This window comes from Cervus elaphus, chromosome X (assembly GCF_910594005.1).
Source record: "Cervus elaphus chromosome X, mCerEla1.1, whole genome shotgun sequence".
In the NCBI taxonomy this organism is placed as follows: domain Eukaryota; kingdom Metazoa; phylum Chordata; class Mammalia; order Artiodactyla; family Cervidae; genus Cervus; species Cervus elaphus.
Genome location: NC_057848.1, coordinates 61681704 through 61701213, shown reverse-complemented (window position 1 = coordinate 61701213; position 19510 = coordinate 61681704). Strand labels below are relative to the sequence as shown.

At 40.4% G+C, this 19510-nt stretch overlaps 1 protein-coding gene across 4 annotated transcripts in view; it reads left to right on the top strand.

Annotated features, from left to right (window-relative positions):
* The window catches only part of FGF13 (fibroblast growth factor 13), a 534447-nt gene that overhangs the window by 322984 nt on the left and 191953 nt on the right, over window positions 1-19510 (top strand). For 3 of the 4 annotated variants that reach the window (XM_043897275.1, XM_043897277.1, XM_043897276.1), the window contains exon 3: window positions 5602-5769. The exons of the other annotated variant lie outside the window; for it this stretch is intronic. In XM_043897275.1, the coding sequence (XP_043753210.1) occupies window positions 5602-5769 (168 nt within the window). The remainder of the gene's footprint in view (window positions 1-5601; window positions 5770-19510) is intronic. 4 annotated transcript variants of the gene reach the window in all.

Sequence of the window (19510 nt, the reverse complement as noted above, 5' to 3'; positions counted from 1 at the left end):
GGTGGAGACAGAGAATTCATTGACATTTAAACTTGCCATTGATAGTATCCAGTGTGGCAGTAAAGCTTATGTCTAAGTATTCAATAGATGGATCTTCCCAGGTGGCGCTAGTGGTAAAGAACCTTCCTGCCAGCGCAGGAGACCTAAGAGACTCGGGTTTGAACCCTGGGTCAGGAAGATCCCCTGGAGAAGGGAATGGCAAGCCACTCCAGTATTTTTGCCTGGAGAATCCCATGGACAGAGGAGCCTGGCGGGCTGCAGTCCATAGTGTCACACAGAGTTGGACATGACTGAAGTGACTTAGCAGGCACACATGCATTCAATAGATAGTGAGTTGGAAAGCAAAATAGAGGACTTGAGTTAATTCATCTGTGGCTGAATTTACTTTTCTGCTTGACAGGTGCTCAGTGACAAGGAAGAATAATCACTCTAATTACTCTGTTTTCTTCTTTTTCATTATTTGAGGAATTTGATAATCTGTATGTTTTCCCTATTTTTACTTTCATAGATGCTTTCAAGCATTTGCTTTTTGGAGTCACTAATATATGTCCAGTAACTTTGATTGGTAGTCCCATGGTTGTGTTCATTTCTGTTGCCCTGGTGATCTCAGATTTGCTTTGATTTCAAATCATGTATCATTAATTAAGTATGTTGAGTCGTCTTTCCAAAGAGTTCATTGAAAAGCAAAAAACAGCATCATCAAATAACTGAGGGCTTATTAACTGCTTCCAGCTTGAAACCAGCATACCTTGCAAGTCACAGTGGCCTGGCCAGGGGCCAGATGCCTTTGTGGCATTGTCTTAGTTTCCCAGGTTGTTTATGGTTGCTTTTCTGTCTTTAAATAAAGACAGTAAACTTCATTGGAGACAGAGATAATCTTTGAAGCTAAGGTATACCAAAGATCCTGTTTAAATATATCAGTTTGTATAAACAAAGAAAACCAACCAGAAACTACTTAAGACTTGCTGGTAAACACACTAAAATCCTGGTTTCTAGGCTGGGCTTTTCCAATAGCTTTGTGGCTTGTCAATTCCCCTTCCTGAGCTTTATTTTCCTTATGTTTTAAGACAAAGGGGTTGCATTAAGTTATCGCTAAAGAAATTCTGTTTGCAATGACTTGGAAGAGTGTAGTGTCTGTGATACTACTAAATATTTGGGTAGGTATTTTATGTAGCCAATATCATCTTTATTGATTAAAGTACAGGGTAAAATAAGAAGTTGACTTTCTAAACATAGAATAGATTATTGTTAACTTCTTTAATTAAAAATGCATTTAGACATATATTACATTGGAATTAGTTTTGCTGAAGCCGAAGCTCCAGTATCTTGGTCATCTGATGCAAATAGTCAACTCATTGGAAAAGTCCCTGCTGCTGGGAACAATTGAGGGCAGAAGGAGAAGAGGGTGTCAGAGGATGAGATGGCTGGATGGCATCACTGATGCAATGAACATGAACTTGGGCAAACTTCAGGAGATGGTGAGGGACAGGGAGGCCTGGTGTGTTGCAGTCCATGGGGTTGCAAAGAGTCAGACATGACAGAGCGACTGAACAACCACGACAAACGTTTTCATTTTATCTCAGATAGTTTGCTGCAGATTGATGCATTATGTCCAGTTTGAAATGGGAACCCTTTATTTCTGTGAACATGAGTAACGTAGACCAGGTCACTGGCTTTAGACATAAACTCTTTTCCCTTCCTATGACTGTCCCCACTCGTGACCATGGCCTTGATCCTAAGAATCGCTGAAAAGCCTGGAGGGAGAGTGAGGGCGGTTTACTGCCAATCCAGTACTGTTTCTGGGAAACCAATCCTGGATGTCGGCTTGCCCACCTAATGGTTAGTCAATAAACACCTTGTAGAATGGAAACAAGGTCTTCCATAAATTGTGCCACTAGTAGAGTCACTTATTGTCACCCTTGTGTCTGAGTATGCCACCTGTCAGTGTCTGCATGCTGTGGGTGTGTGACTTTGCATGTGTGCACTTCTCCTCCAACTCTCTACCACCCTTGTGGGACTTTGGGATTCTGAGTAGTTGGCCTGTGTGATCAAGGTCAAGGGCACTGGCTATGTGGGTGCCATTTCCCAGCAGAGGTCTACTCCTTGGCTGCTACTGTCATGGGGCTCATGGCCTTTCTCAAAACATGGGCCCCGCAGTTCAGAAATCAACCATGAGCTCCTTTTACCATCTTACCTGTCTGAAAGAGTCAAATTGAAGCTCTGAAACTGGAAGAGGTTTGGTGTAAATCTATTGCCTGCCTAATCACTGCAGTCTTTCATGCAACCTTCAAGATTGGATAAACATTATTGAGAAGAAGAGCAGGAGTGACTGAATAAATGTGGGCAAATAGTTTCAGTGAACAAAGGCAAGAGTGGTTTTCAGAGGCTGGAATGGTGTGCAAGAAGGATTGCACTAGAAGTGGGGAAATAGCAGAAATCCTAGGATTAAGTCAGGGGAAGGTAGATTCCATTCTTTTTTCCTGTTTTGATGAGCTGACTTCTTTGCAAGTCTCCTCTCCTTTTTCTAGAGTTTGTGCCCTTTGGACACATTGTCTCCTCATCCTTGTTTTAAGGTAGTAGAATTAAGGTACCCACCTGCCTTGGTGCTGGGGTCTTGTGGGAAGTTCCCTGTCACTCCTGCTGTTCTCAATTGCACATACAGTCACTGTTCTACTTGAAGGAGCCCTAGGAATAAATTAATACAATAGTTTTAATCTTTCATCAAAATGAATTTACATTCAAAGATTTTATAGACTAAAGTGATGTGTTTCCTGTAGATTGCCACTTCTGGTTAAAAAGTCCAAAATATTTTTAGGTCTTGTGTCAAAATGACACCAAGTTGTGCTGATGGATTTAATATTTTTTTCTGCTTTTCCTGAATTGATTTATGTTTGGGGCATTTGAGTAGAGACAGCCTGGACGCAAAGCTAAGCCATTAACTCCCAGATGTTCACAGTTTCCAAGGAAATGTTCTTTGCCTGCGGTCATTACTCAGATGGCTCCTTAAATGCTCTCATCTTGGCATCTTTTGCACTTGCTAAATTCAATTTGAAGAAAGAATAGGAGAGAGAGAATTTTGTGGAAAGCAATTATGTTGCACTTTTGTGACTTTCCTGCTTTCCCCATGATGATGAATTTGAGGTCTGGTTCTTATATCAGTCAGTGGGGCTCTTTCACTAGAATTTTGTTGTATGTTACAGATACTAGTTGTATCTAATTAAACAATAATGATGGAAGTACAAGGCTTTTTGTGGAAATTAATGACCAGCTGGGTAAAGCTGATGGCTGGAGAGTCAGCCAAAGGCTATTGTGCCATTAATCTCCAGAGATGCCCATTTGTGATGTCGAAAAATGAAAATGGAAAACAATTTACTGGTGTTTATCATGTACTTCTGAATAATAAGCTCTCTATGTATTATCCAAAAGTTGTTCTTTTCTTTTTAATCCTCCAATTCTCCTCTGATCTTAAAATGTGTCTCTTATATACAATACATGAAAATGGGATTTCTCGTACAGAACTGACTTTTGGACTCTGTGGGAGAAGGTGAGGGTGGGATGTTTTGAGAGAACAGCATCGCAACATGTATATTATCAAGGGTGAAACAGATCACCAGCCCAGGTTGGATGCATGAGACAAGTGCTCGGGGCTGATACAATGGGAAGACCCAGAGGGATAGGATGGAGAGGGAGGTGGGAGGGGGGATCGCGATGGGGAATACATGTAAATCCATGGCTGATTCATGTCAATGTATGGCAAAAACCACTACAATATTGTAAAGTAATTAGCCTCCAACTAATAAAAATAAATGGAAAAAATAAAATAAAATAAATTTAAAAAAAAGAAAATGGGATTTCTCAGCTTCTGTATAATCATGGGTGTGTTTTTTGTTTGTTTGTTTGTTTGTTTTGAGTTTCTAAGTTTGGGAGGTTTTCCTTAAATATTTTGTATAGTCAAACTAGAACTTACCTTCATCTGTGATGCTAGAATTTGATACATGTATATATTATCATAACTATCTGCTCATGGCAGGAAATGCAGGAAATGGTTGCCAGTGGTCTGGATAGCAGCTGTTGCTACCAAAGATGTGCATTCAGCAACCAGATTCTAAGAAGTTGCAGTCACATTCCTAGCAGATGAAGGGAACTCTCTTTCAGAAAAGGCTGTGGTGGTTTGTCTATATAATATTTTTTATTACTACTGCTGAGCACTAGAGGAAAATAGAGAAGTGACTAAAATATTCATCACCTTCTTGCATAACTTAATGACTTATAAAGGAAGGCAACAATTCCACACACAGCCAATCTATCAAGAACTTGTTTTCAACTCATAACACTAATTTCCAGGTTATGTTGGTTTTCATGCCATTTTCATTCCAATGTGAAAGACAGTTCTTAAAAGTCTGTTAAGATCCTAGCCAGTGAGCTGAGAATGTTGTGCCAAATGTGGAAGCATGAGACCCATCCAATCTCAGCCATAAGCTGGTGATATTTTACAAGCATTGTTCTCCCCATAGGAAGTTTGCAGCTGGTACCCAGTCTTGCTCAAGGCATGTTAAGAGTATGCATTTGAGGGAGTAGGATGAGTAGGATGAGTCAGTCCATTGTTAATCATAACTTTAGGGGTACTGACTCACTCGTGGTAAAATGGGATGGCCTCACTGGGAAGGTGTGAAAGAAAAAAATCCATTCTGAGGTCAATGCCCTGTTTCTGCAGACCCAGATCAAATTTGCACACTCTTTGGTGGGTAGTTAGCAGGAAAAACAATGTTGCAATGGACCAGGTGAAAGCAGGCACCTTGTTTGAGCAGGGAACAAACACTAGAAATTCATAGTATTTCTTAGGAAAATGCACAAAGGGCCTAGAAATCTAAGAGGGGCCTCTTATCTGAGGCCAAAAATGAATGAGGCCCTGCAGTGCCTCATTCAAGGTAGGTCTTTGATCCACTGTTGATTATTAGACTCTTTACTGGAATGTGGTCACTTCATTAGGGGATTTTGAATATGTGAAGGTTACTTGTCACGGCCCCAGTTCTCTTTGGGACACACAAAGTGAATCCTTTTGTCCAACTCTGTACATAGTGCATGAAAGCCAGGCCCTCACCAGGAGCAGACCCTGGAAGAAAATGTAAACAAATACACTGAAAATTTTGTGGAAATTAGCCGTTTTCGCCTGTAAATATTTATATTGTACCTCAAGTTGAAACATGTTGCTTTCCACAGTGTTTATTTAGATACAATATGGTTATTGGTAATAACATGTTTTATTGTTCATCCGGGACAATCTAACCCTTAAATGCTCAGTATATTGTGATGGCCAAAAAGTTCATCTGGGTTTTTCTCACCTTTGGCTGGAAAAAATCCGAGCGAACTTTTTGGCCAATTCAGTACTAGCTATCAAGGTATGTATAGCTGAGTAAACTACTCATATTAGCAAACTAAGCCCCTCAAAAGAAAACCCCCAAGCAATGCAATGCTTTTCTTGGAAACTTTTCTTGGGACTGTTGTTTCTATAGTCTCCCCCGGGAGTAGAGTTGATGTAAGACGTTTCCCTGCTTTCCTGAAGCTCTAACTTGAGTTCATTTTGTTATGTGGTGACCACAGTTCTGGATGACGCCCCCCCTGGCACACAGGAATACATTATGTTACGGCAAGATTCCATCCAATCTGCGGAATTAAAGAAAAAAGAGTCCCCCTTTCGTGCTAAGTGTCACGAAATCTTCTGCTGCCCGCTGAAGCAAGTCCATCACAAAGAACACACAGAGCCCGAAGGTTTGTGCACGACGGACGCGTGTCTTGCTTGTTTCCCCTCATTCTTCTTTCTTTCTCTTTCTTTCTGACTGTGCATTGCCCTCTGGTGTGCTGTGTGTTGTGCGGCTCCTGACATCGTCCCGAGGCCCCGTAAGCTCGCCAGTGAATGTCTTATGCAGCCTCAGATGGGACGCTGTATAATACAGTCAGCTCTGGCCCGGCGCGCAGCATATTCCTGCTTCTCGCAGCTGAAACGTGTTCAGCTGGTGTCATGACACTGCCCCGTTTTGGCTGCTAAAGTTGCTTGCTCCCGTAGCCGAGTCTGGCCCATCACCTCGCCTTCCTGAAGCAGCAGTCGGCTGAGGAATGGCCCTTCCAAAATGAAATCATGAGACGATGGTTCCAAATTTTCTCCCTCTTCTCCACTCCATAAAGCCTTCTGCCTTGTGTTCGAAATATGCTCATGGTCTACTCAGTTGGCTGAAGCAGGCCCAGATTCCCCTGTCATGCACGCCTGGTGCGCTTTGCCATAGTGAAATGCATGCCTCAAGGAAACAATGAGTAGTTTGTTTTTCTTTGCAGCTCAAGTACAGGTTTGGAAAATTCTACTTGCTGGTACTTAAACTGAGGTCAATAAGGTATTCATCGCAATCCATATTACAAATGTATCTCAAAAGTTCCTCGTCTCTCCAGAAAGTGTATGCATTCATTTTTTTCCCAACTTTCTGGCACATGTCAAATAAGATCAGTTTTCACATCACCAAATGTGGTAAACTTTTTGCCATCTGTGTATGTTTTGATTTCCAAAATGACAGTAGAGAGGTATACTGTGTATGCTAATTAAGTACTTATTATATAACAACCTGAGTTCCCCCCCCAGACCAAATGCCATCCATGCATTTTAGCAATGAATGACGTCAGAGGTGACAGAATTCAACCAGTCCTTTGGCAGTGGGTATACACTTTTGCGTAACTGTTTCTGGTACGATTTCTAAAAGTGCCCTTGTTCCTATTTCAAGTCGCCCTTTTGGCAACATTATGGGATCTCCAGTACAACTGTCTTTCTGCTGCACAGGTCTGTTCAAAGTTTGGTGTTTGAGGAAATTATTCCCAATTGACTCCAATCTATAGTTTTGTAAGCAGATTTTAACATCTCAAAGTCTCCCCCTTTTCCGCCCTTCCACATAGAGCTTCAAATGTTCTTTGGCAGAAAATGACAAGTGTACATTTTCTATGCTTAACTCTATTTGAGCTATAGAATACAGCATTTGAATTTGTTTTCTACTTCATACTTTGGTATGCAAGCTGTCCACTTTGCATAGAAGTTCTGATGTGAACAGTTATTCATCTGGAGATATAAATGGTGGCCCTTTACAGTGAGTAAGACAAAATTTTGGTGGTTTTGTAGAGAAAATACTAACTTGATTTTATGCTTCACTGAAACAAAAAAATTCAGCCAGTGATATTTACTTTACTATAGATGATGCATTCCAATATTTTCTTTCTTTTCTCTCAAATAATGTTTGTGTGCAGTATATGTATTTGCATGTAGAAAACAGTACCTGAATTATAGAAATATACTAGTTCTTATATAATTATATTCTTACAGATGTGTGTGTCTGTATTAACAGATACTATACTTTTTTTTTTTCTACTTGTACATTGTCCTGAAACACAAAGGTTGGTTTGAGTAAGTATAATAAGCCATTTAAGAAGCAGTTGGTTAAATTCAGTCAGGAATTTGGTTAGAAACTTACTTCAAATTGTTTTAACAATTCTCAGATTCAAAAAAAGGCAGTTGAATAACTAAATTTAAGACCCATCCATTCTCTTATTACATATAGTTTAGATAGGATCTATTAGTTTTCAAAATATCTGGAGTGTATCATGAATACTGTTATGAATGTTTTCAAATATGAAGAATTCTTTAGAGAATGGGTAGCAGTTAAGCTCTCTTATACAAGGTTTGGATACTTTTTATTCTGGCTGTCCTTGTGTTAAATGTGGCTTTCATCCTTTCTCTTGTGTGCTTTGATGATGGGCATTGTCTTCTTTCAGACTGAAGATTTTCCTTAGTCTTGCCGTCCTGCCAGGTCCTCTGGAATAGTGAAGCTAATACTTCCCTCTTGATTTGTAAGAATTATTTATAAATAGTATTAGACACATGAGAGGTTTTCTGGGATGACATTGTGATATTATTTACAATTTTACTTCATCACCTTTAAACAAGGACCCCAAAGCTAATGGTGATCCCAAATTTGCAATGAATATGCTTGATCTCTGTGCAAATTAACAGGATCCTGAAGACCTTAGATGGGGGTGAAAGAAAACATGCCATGGAAGAGACCTTGGATAAATAAGGAAACAATGCTATGAAATTAACATGCTTACTTCATGTGGGATCTCGAAGGCCAGAAACTCGTCATTGCCAGGAGGTGAAGTAACTATGGGTTTAGAAGGGTTCAGTGGTCATTCTGGCCACCTGGAAGATTTTTGCAAGACTGATTTTTAAATGCTGTAAGGTCCTGTCTTCAGTTCTCTCTTCCAGTTGCTATAACATTATATTATAATGAGTATAAATAAGAGATCTCTTTATTAAAAATGGATAGAATCTCGGTTCTAAACTATGTCCATACCTTGAAACATTTTATTCTCATGTGAGGCATTTTGAAGAGAGAGGTCCTCTCATGGCCTCTCTTCCAAAACATGAAACATTAATTGACCTTGACTGTGGATGCCCACCATTTCCACTGCAGGTGAAGGCAGTGGGCAGCATGGTTAGGCTGATTGATCTGTGCAATGCCAAGCTGCTGGTGTGACCTCTTCTAATGAGATTGTGTGTGTGTAGCCCTCAAGTAAAGAATGAAACATTCATTGAAATTTGGCCAGTGTGGTGGTGGGGGGTGGTGGTGGTGGTAGAATGTAAATTAGAGTTGGAAAATTCTTACAAATGATTAAATTAGGTCAAAGAGGTTTATGTATATTATGATAAAGCTGGAATTAATTTTCTGCTTCTTTACTGAATTGATAAAATCTGCCAACTATTTTTGCATTATTATAGACAAAGTCTTGGTGTTTCTTTTGGTTGGTGATGTTTTTGTAAAGGCCAAGTTATTTCCATAATTTATAATCACCTGAGATTTGGTACAGATAGCAATTGTTCACCACTGTCTGTCTTTTGAAAGACATTTTTTGCATTGTTTCCAGGGCCTTCAGAATTCATGTAAAATAATACACAGAAGGCCTGAAATACCTCACTGGCTTTTCAGGATATCCTTAGGACAGATTACACTTTGCCAGAAACAGGTTTCTATTTCTGAACAGCTGATTCCAAAATAAATGCTTTAGTCTGTTTCCAAATACTTGTGATTTTCAGTGATGTGATTATTTCCATAAAAACCACGTATGATGTAATATTATATGAGTACTGGTATTTGGCTGAAGAAGCACACACAAGTGTTTGAGAGTCTAATCTTGGCCCAGGACCAGCTATGGTCTTTGTTATAAGAAAGCCACTTGGAGAGCTGAGATGTTTACTAAAATCTTTTTCTTACTGTCCCAGGAGCCTTTTGGCAAGAGAAAGTATAATCATTACAGCTTTATTCTTTCCCTCATTTTTTCTTTCATTGTCATGTCTGCCCCAATAAAATCACTGATTTAGAGTAACTTCTGAATGCCTATCTTTTAACAGTATAGTTTTTGCTTCCTAAATTCGAGTCACTGGTCTGTTACTGATGTTTGAAGATTGTTTAGAAGAATCACATCAAGGTATACAGGCTTCCAAGTAGATAATGTTGAAAATCTGCAGAGAGAAATAAATCACAGATTACCTGCATGTGCTTGTGGGATTGAAAATCTGATTACAATAGCAAAGTTGAAGGAATTCTCACAACATAGAAGAATATCACAAAGTTCAATGATTTGTCACCATCTTAATCAAAGGTCTGGCCTTCTTCCTGTTTTCATGTGAATTTTTTAAAAAAGTTATAGAAATATATATATTCCATCTCCCTTAGGACATCTGTAACCTTTTTATTCAGAGAGGCATCCAAGCATAGTGACTTTGGTTGGAGGAGAAGAGAGTCTGTGCTCTAGACCGGTGATGAAGTATGGCAGCTTTCACCAACCAAAAGAAAGCAAAATTATGTGCCAAATGTTAAGGGGGCATATGTGTAACAAGTACAATGTCTGTTACTCTGATAATGCCTTGGTTTCCTTATCCCAGAGAGAGAATATGTCACCATGAATATCAGTCTTGTCTAAATGGTAGGAGAGAAAAGAGAAGAATATGTAGGAATGTGTCAAGAGAATTGTGTTTATTTTCATCCTCACCTTTTCTTCAACTCTGATGTCTCCTGTTGTGTGTCTTCCTCATATTCCTCTAATTTGCCTTTTGAGAAGAATGGGTCTAACACTATTTGAATTCATAGTTCAATAAAACTAAATCACCTCTGATGCGTGATATTGGAAAATGTCTTGACTTGCAGAAATGGTATAATTGGGTTCAATATCTGTCCCCGTGAATGTAAGAATTTAGGGCTATTCCTATTTGATTAGAAAAACATGGGGCCATATGTTTGTGTGACTCTGAAGCAATAAAAGATTTTATTCCAAAACTTTAAATTTCAAAATAACTGATTTGGGGTCACTTTTCCTCTGATTTATGAGGTGAAGGATGACAAAACAACTCAGAAAGGTTTTTTTGCTCATTGAAGCCAATGGCAGCTTAATCGCAGAGTCACAAGAAAAGTTAAAATATTGGTCCATATCAAAATCAAATTAAAAGCCCAAAATTTGAAAGCCTTGTTGTTTAGTGATGAATAAACACTATCCTCTCCCCATATACTGATTAAGTGTATTTCTCTTGGTTGCTTGTCAGCTACTTCTAACAAGACAACTTGTTATCTCCTAACAAGATTGGGAAGCTAGTAATGGCACTGAAACGCAGTCTCTCTTCTCTCCTATTTCCCCACCTTATGGCAGCAAGCACAGCATTAAGTCATGTTTCGGGGATAGTTTCTACTCTCTGGAAAACTCATAATTTGATCAAGGAAGTATACATAACAGCCACTAATTCAATTTCAGGTCAGGATGGGCATTTATTATTCTCTTATTAGATGCATGCATCTCAACTCAGTCTCCAGGCTGGCTTTTCTGGTAGAAATGAACAACCATTCATTCTTTGATGATTCACTTTTTAAAGCAACAGGCCTCCCTTCTCCCTCGAGCCTCGGTGTTCCTGTCGAGGCGGTAGTGAGGGTTCCTAAGAAGTAATCTCTCCTTTAGGACTCTCTTGACTGAGGTTTTCCTCACTTAATACTGGAGGCAGATATTTCTCCTTTGTGAAGCCAACACAGATGGTCCACTTTAAGTATTTATAATTAAAGGAACACTGCCCTGGGAACGTGCCCAGAAAGGTCTACTGGATGAACAATGGTGGTGATTTTGATTTTAAAACAAAGTCAAAATCTAGATGCTGATCCTTGAAAAAAATCTGGAAGGTCTCCAGCCATGCAGCACTACTCCCTTCAAAGCTGTTCCATCAAGGTTTGTGTTGCCAGCATGCTTCTGGTGCCCTGATGTCTCAGCAACACCTTTTGGGTTTTTCCTTTTCACAGTCAGTTAATAAACCACTGAAGCAAATCTGCCTTTCTGACCTGGCATGGTATGACCATAGGTAGACTGTGGTCCACCCCCAGAAAGGCATAGCCTGGATGACTTTGAGCTATTTCACCAAGTCAAGCCCAACCCTAAGGTCTAGGGCTGCGCCTTTGCGGAGATACACCACATGGGCTGCTGTGTCAACTCCAATTTTCACTCATTTGTTTTAAATGATAACTTGCTTGCCTGGTTGAAGAGAATGTAGAATTAACTATACTCTCTTATGCAGGTTCTTAAATAATAACTGCATCACTATTTTCCAAGTTACGTTTTATGAACTACTAATCATATGGCCTCGTGCAAAGAAAGATTCTGTGATCCCATACATGTTTCTTGAATTCCATACCACTCTTAGAGAGTCATCCTGCATAAGAGAGGAATTTGTCTCACTTTGGGCAGTTAAATGGTAAACAGCATCTTCCAGGTACCAGACCATTTTTGTTCATAATACGTAGTAACATCCTAAAAGTATGCTTTGGGAAATGCCTTGCTGGCCCCACTAAGCAGTGTGTTCCCATCAAAGCTCAGCTTTGACAAGTAACACACTTTCAAAGATGAATGCCGTTCCCTTTTTCTCTAGCCCCCACCTGCTATCTTTAGGAAAGTGCTACTCCAAGTGTGCTCCATGGTTCAGGGCTGAGTCTGAATTGTTTGTTACCAGTCAGTGATAAGATGAGGAGCTTGTGCCAGAATGTAAGTCAATGCACTGTTTTATCAAGAAGGTATTGCTGTCTTTCTGCGTGTAAATCGATGAAGTTAGAGCACTCCTTCACATCCTGCACAAAAATAAATTCGAAATGGCTTAAAGACTTAAATATAAGACATGACACCATAAAGTTCCCAGTACAGAACATAGGCAAAACATTCCGACATAAATTGTAGTAATGTTTTCTTAGGTCAGTCTGCCAAGGCAGTAGATATAAAAGCAAAAATAAACGGAACCTAATCAAACTTAGAAGCCTTTGCATAGCAAAGGAAACCATAAACAAAGTAAAAACGTAACCTAAAGGCTGGGAGAAATTATTTGCAAACAATTTACAAGGGCTGGATAAAGAAGATGTGGTATATATGTATACAATAGAATACTACTCAGCCATAAAAAGAAATGAAAACGTGCCATTTGCAGCAGCATGGATGCACCTAGAGATTATCATCCTAAATGAAGTAAGTCAGAAAAAGACAAATATCTTCTGATATCACTTATATGTGAAATCTAAATTGTGATGCAAGTGAACGTATGTACAAAACAGAAACAGACCCATAGCCTTAGAAAACAAACTTAAGGTTACCAAAGGGGAAGGATGGGGTGGGATAACTTAGGACTTTGGGATTTGTAGCTGCAAACCATTATGTATAGAATGGATAAAAATCAAGATCCTACTGTATAGCACAAGGAACTATAATCAATATCTTGCAATAAGCCATAATGGAAAAGAATATGAAAAAGTATATGCGTATATAGGTGTGTGTGTGTATATACATGCATGCATGTGTGCTCACTCAGTCGTGTCCACTTCTTTGCTACCCCATGGACTGTAGCCTGCCAGACTCCTCCGTCCATGGAATTTTCCAGGCAAGAATACTAGAGTAGGTTGCCATTCCCTCGTCCAGGGGATCTTCCGGAGCCAGGGATCGAATCCGGATCTCCTGTATTGGCAGGCAGACTCTTTATCAATGAACCACCTGGGAAGTCCATGTATATACATACATACATATACATATATATGTATACCTACATACATACATATACATATATATTTGTAAATCTGAATCACTTTCCTGTACATTAGAAACTAACACAACATTGTAAATCAACTATACATCAAATAAAGAAAGTATTGTTATCTTGCTGTGAAAAATAGTGTCAGCTGAACTAAACAAAAAATGTGCCTAGTGACAAGTTCATGGGTCAGCTCTAAGGCTGTGGACCCTACTTTCAGTAATATTGCTTAGATTATTTCAGTGATTCTCAACCTTGACTCCACCCTTGAATTATCTGAGGACCTTTTAAATAATAGTGATGCCTGAACCCAACATAGGACCAAAATCAAGTAATTAAACAATAACTTGTCCAAATGAAAACCCTGCATAGTCTCTGGTGGCTAATTCTTGATGTGGTTTTGTTTTGTTTTGTTTTTTTAAATTTCAAAAGTTCCTAGATATTCAAAAGTTCCTAATGTATTAGCAGGGTTGGACTCGCTGCCTCAGAACAGAATTACCTTGGCATAGGTCATTTGTATGATGTCAGCTGTCAATTCGCAATTCTTATCATGCTGGTTGCATGAGCCTGTTGAGGAGGTGCCCTGTGATTAGAGGGCACGCTGGACAGGCAGCACTTATATGACCTTTAGAGCTTGTGGCCATGTAAGGTATCTGTCCTTCCCACTACACACACACACTCACTCTCTCTCTCTCTCTCTCTCTCTCTCTCTCACACACACACACACACACACACACACTTACCTTTTTGAAGTTCTCTTGCCTCTGCCTCTCTGAGCTTTTAGAAATATAATCCAGCTTTTCCATAGGAGCGTGGTAACCTGCCACCTTGTGACCAACATCCTTTTTTGCAAGTAGTGGTGGAAATACTCGTTCTGCTCTCTGTGATGCAGCTTGCAAATGTGGGAGGAAGAGTTTCTTGGGACCTCCTGTGATGGCACTTAAAGAAGAAAATGGAGAATTAGCAGAGCATATCACCGTGCCAGAAAAGGTCATCTGCATGCTTCTTGACTTGCTTCCCGCTGCTCTAGGGTAAGATTGCAGAAGTGGATACCAGCTGCTCCTGATCTGGGTATCTCTCCCCCTGGCTGTCATCACTGGGGCATTACCCTTTTATCATCTAAACATCATCGCCAGCTCCCTCAGCATAACATTATTACAGCAGCGTGTATGTGTAGACTGACTTTGCCATGATTTCAGTGTTATCTGTGTTTATCAATCATTCCTAGCACTCTAAGTTAAATTCATTCAGGTATTCATTTGTTATATGCTACAGTATTTCTCCATGTGCTTGATATGCAGCTTAGATAATGCCCATGGGAAAGTGTGGAACAAGAGAGATTACATCCTGCATTTTATCAAACACTTACCCTTGTCCTGCTTCGCAGCCAATATCCACACTCACTCCAACACATCAAAATCACATGTTCACTTCCACTCATGTGCTAGCCTATTGCAACTTAGGAGCCCTGGCTATTTTAAGATGTATATTTTCAGAACAGCTCCAGGTCAACCTTCAATCATATCCAGCTTTGGAAGCAACTAGTATACACTGTCTGGAAAACCGGATCTCCACAGAGGAAGGCAAAGAGAGCCCAGTTTCACTGAGTTCACATGTACATGCAGCGAGCACTGTGCAAAGGCCCTGGGAGGTAGGATCACAAAATCTTTGTAAGGTAGGGGTTGCTCCCAACCTTTCACAGATGAGCACACTAAAATATGGGAATGTTAATTCACTTCTCCAATGAATGACCGGACTTGATTTGAGTGTGGTTTTTCTGGCCTCCAAAGCCCATGTCCTTTATCTCCCATGATTTCTCCATATGCTCAGCTTTACCCTATATGTGAGTTTGCTGTCTAAAAGCAGTTTAATTCCTGAAACATGTTAGTTTTAAAGGGAAAAATGTTGTCTGCACTCCATTCTCAGCTTTGCTATTGCAGGACATTGTCACAAGTAGAAGGGACTTGGGAGGTACTGGTTGATTCTGGGGCCTAAAGTTAGGTGGAATGGGGCACTCAGAAGAAGGAAGTGAAATGACCCTCACCGTCAAGGAGGTTATGACCTGTCTTGGACATGCAAAGGCAGAGTGGAGTGATTATGAAAACTACATTCCATCTGAGTGCAGCAGAAGGTTCCCTTGATAAATAACAGAAACTGGTCACTTGCCTCATCTTTTTTCATTATGCCAGAGGATGCTCATCACCTATAATAGCATAAATGAGGAAAGGTCATTTCTAATAATTAAAAAGCAGATGCTATTGCTTAATTTTTTTCTCAGTTCATTAAAATTCCACCCTGGATATGAATGTTATTAAGACCCACTCTGAGTATTTCCCCTCTTCTATTGGATTAGGTTTTACCTAGAGGTTTAGAAATTAGCCATGAGTTCTCTCTCATTATTTGTTGGAACCCTACTCTATAGTCTATGGTAAATAATAATGAAAGCAATAACTGACAATTATCCAGAATTTACTATGTGCCAAGTGCTTTACCTAACTTTATCTTAAGTCTTTCAAAGGTTCTTAGAAGTGTGTAGGAGATTTTTTTTTCCTCTCCTCTTTATGGATGAAGAAGCAGAGACGGAGAGACGTGGAATAACCTGTTCAAGGTCACCTGACTGGGACGTAGTAGAGCCAATGCTCCACTGCAGCTTGTCTCACTCCAAAGACTGCCGTCTCTCCAGTATAGGAGAGTGTGTCTCGTAATGAGACCAGCCCTAGGAAAAGCTCCCCTTCTGTTCTCCAGTCCCTCCGGTATCATCTTATGGAGACACATTGCCAGGTACACTAAGGTCCGCAGGCATGGGCGGACAATTGGTCTGCTGTGAGAAAAACGATGGAATCGAAAGGTAGCTTGTTCTTCAGAGAAAAGATAAACGGTGAGGGTGAACTTAGCATGTTCACAGGGCAGATTCTCATCATATATGACTGTTGAAATGCTGTACAGTCTACAGTGTAAGAACTGCAATTGACTCACTGTGCTGGTGCACAATATTCAGCTACAGGTCAGTTCTTAGTCACCTCAGGCCAGTTGACCTTCTACCTTAAAACCTTCGCTCACAAAACACCTGCTGACCTTAAATCCCTGAATGACACAACCTTCATGACATAGTGAGGACTGACTTAAAGGCACTTGAAGAGAAAGTATCACCAGCTGGGTTGGGTCACTGTCAAGAGATAGCTCTATGTGAATTTCAAAATGAATGAAATTGTATAAAGTGGTCCACTTCTCTCTAGAAGCATGGAGAAGGAGGTCTCCGGAATTTGTGTGGACTGCTCTGTGCATGGCATTCCATACTGTGCTTTGGTTAGATGCTCAGCTCTCAAATTTTTTAGCATCTTTTCTGTGCCGAGCACTTCCAATTTATTTTTACTAATCTTCCCTACCCATGAGGTAGGTATAAATCTTGAAGGACATGATGGGGATACTGGTGTGTAGAGATGGGAAATAACTTTTTCAGCATCATTCAGATAATAACGCCTTAATTGGGATTTGAAGCCAAATCTTTCATCTCCTTTACCACACTGTGCTGCCCCAGCTCATGCTCTACTGTAATACCTGACCCCCCCCCCTTTTAGGTGTAAGAACTCAGCACCATATTTTTCTTGTTTTGCTTGTTTTGCTTTTTTTATTTGGCATATGGTTGATTTAAAATAACGTGTTAATTTCAGGTGTACAGCAAAGTGATTCAGTTATATATATTCAATATATTTTTCTGATTGTTTTTCATTATGGCTTATGTTGGGTTATTGAATATAGTTCCCTGTGCTTTATGTGTTTTATATATAGTACTGTGTATATGTTAATCCCAAACTCCTAAACTTACCCCTCCCCCTTTGGTTACCATAAGTGTGTTTTCTATGTTTGTGAGTCTCTTTCTGTTTCGTAGATAAGGTTATTTGTATCTTACTTTATATTCCACATGTAAGTGATATCATATGGTACTTGTCTTTATCTGAGTTGCTTAGTATAATCATCTCTAAGGTCCATCCATGTTGAAGAGCTCAGCACCATCTTACCCATTGCTGGTGACAGATACAGTTTAGACAAACACTACATTAATCTCTCTCATGTCTCAGCACAGTGTACATACCCAGCGCATGCATTGGGAGACTTCCCTGTGGGTTTCCCCAATCCTGGTAGGAACATCGGTATAAGCAGTAGGCAAGGGGTTAAACAGTCATCCCTGAGATTTATCACATGCTCTTCTCCCTTGTTCCCTAGATGAACAAAGTGCAGGTCATTCTTCCTGAATTGCTTTCTTAAGTGGAATAATGCTTCTAATTCATAGTTTTCCTTGTGGAACCACTGCACCTTGAATTCTTAGAGCTGCTCTCTAAGAAAAAGAAAGCCATGATGCAAGGTTCTGGCGGTACCAAGATTCTGAGGCAGGGTCCGTACCAGTACAAAACTCCCAAACTCCCAGCTTTGGGCACTCCCAGTGAGAGCTCCCAGGTTCCACACATGTTCTGGATTTTTTGTCCACTTCGGAATGCAGTGATCTTGTGCGGTAAGGGTGGACCCCTTTTTGGTGTGGCCTGTCTTTAATGTGAGTTGGTTTTAGCGACACATGTTCATATTGAGATTATTTGCTCCTTCTCCTTTCTCTTGGTGTGAGCACATTTCCCCGGGTCTTATGTGTGGTCCTCCACTGGGGACTTCAATGGAGCAGGAGCTGTCTCAGTTTAATTCTCCCAGAGACCCAACATTACCCGCCTGGCTCTGTGGACTCTGCCCCTTCCAAAAGCACAGAACCCTGAGACAAGTGAAGTGTGCCCCTTGTGGTCACAAGCCGGCATTCAGAGAAGATGTAAGCACACACACACACACACACACACACACACACACACACACACACACAGACACACACACACACAGACACACACACACACGCGCGCGCGCGCGCGCACACACCACCAGTGAAAATACTTTTTTGAGGAAAAACACTTACAAGCAAGGAGGTAGTAGAGCTCCCGTGGTCCCTCTCTTGGGGCCCTTTCTAGAATCCTTCCAACCTGCAAAGCTCAGCCTAGTCACAGCCTTCTATGGGATAATGTGGGCTCAAGCAGTCCATTCACACAGGGAGCACATTTGTCTCGCAGGCTGCCTCAGGCTGTGAACTAAATCTACTTCTTTTCATGCAATAAGGAAGGAACAAAGGGCATTTCAAAAATTAGGGAGTTATAGAAGCTGCCAGCCAATAACTTTTCTGTTTGGTTCCCTCCTCCGCCATTTCCCCTCTGTAATCCCTTGATTTTTCTCTCTGAGAAGGTAGCATTTTGAATTTATGTTAGAAGATTCATGAACCGATTCAGTCAATTTCTAATTGGCATGCATGGTTAGCTGTTCACTTAGTGGATAATTGGTTAAATATACCCAGAATATTTAGTGGGAGGGAAAAAAATCCCCAAAGCAAATCAGAATAGTTCGGGAGCCTTTTATTCTAGGGTAGCATTTTCTTTGGGAGCAGTTACTGGTGTCTTAAAAGAGATCTGTCTCCCTTACCAGTTAGACTCCATTTAAACATACACCCTTTATTTCATACCTAATAAATAGAGCTTTATTACATAGAAACCACAGGCCAGCACAGTGTCCATCAAGAAATAATAAAAATTTATAATTATTCCAATAACGAATTTTGGTACTCTGAGTTCAACCTGCCATTTACCATAATTCTAGGCAGAAAATGACTGATGATGCTTTTACTCACTGTTAACAGAATCTGATGTATTTATCAATAGGTATTTATTGTCTTGTACAAACCAAGTACTGTGCCGGTTATTAGGCATACCACCAACAAGAGGTACAATCTCTGCCCTTGAGGAGGAAAGACTGACTTGAATGGCAGATCTTGAACCATCAGTTAGCTCTTGTTTTTTAAGTCACCCTAAGCTAAAGATTTGATGCTTTTGAACTGTGGTGTTGGAGAAGACTCTTGAGAGTCCCTTGAACTGCAAGGAGATCCAACCAGTCCATCCTAAAGGAGATCAGTCTTGGGTGTTCATTGGAAGGACTGATGCTGAAGCTGAAACTCCAGTACTTTGGCCACCTCATGCGAAGAGTTGACTCATTGGAAAAGACCCTGATGCTGGGAGGGATTGGGGGCAGGAGGAGAAGGGTACAACAGAGGATGAGATGGTTGGATGGCATCACCGACTCGAGTTTGAGTAAACTCTGGGAGTTGGTGATGGACAGGGAGGTCTGGCATGCTGCGATTCATGGGGTCGCAAAGAGTCGGACGCGACTGAGCGACTGAACTGAAAAGATTTTGGCTTGAAGCAGAAACAAATTTATTCTTTCTCATAGTCTGTAGTTATTCTTTCTCATAGTCTGCAGCTGGTGAGCCAGGTTCTAGGATGGACTTGTCTAAGACAACTCAGC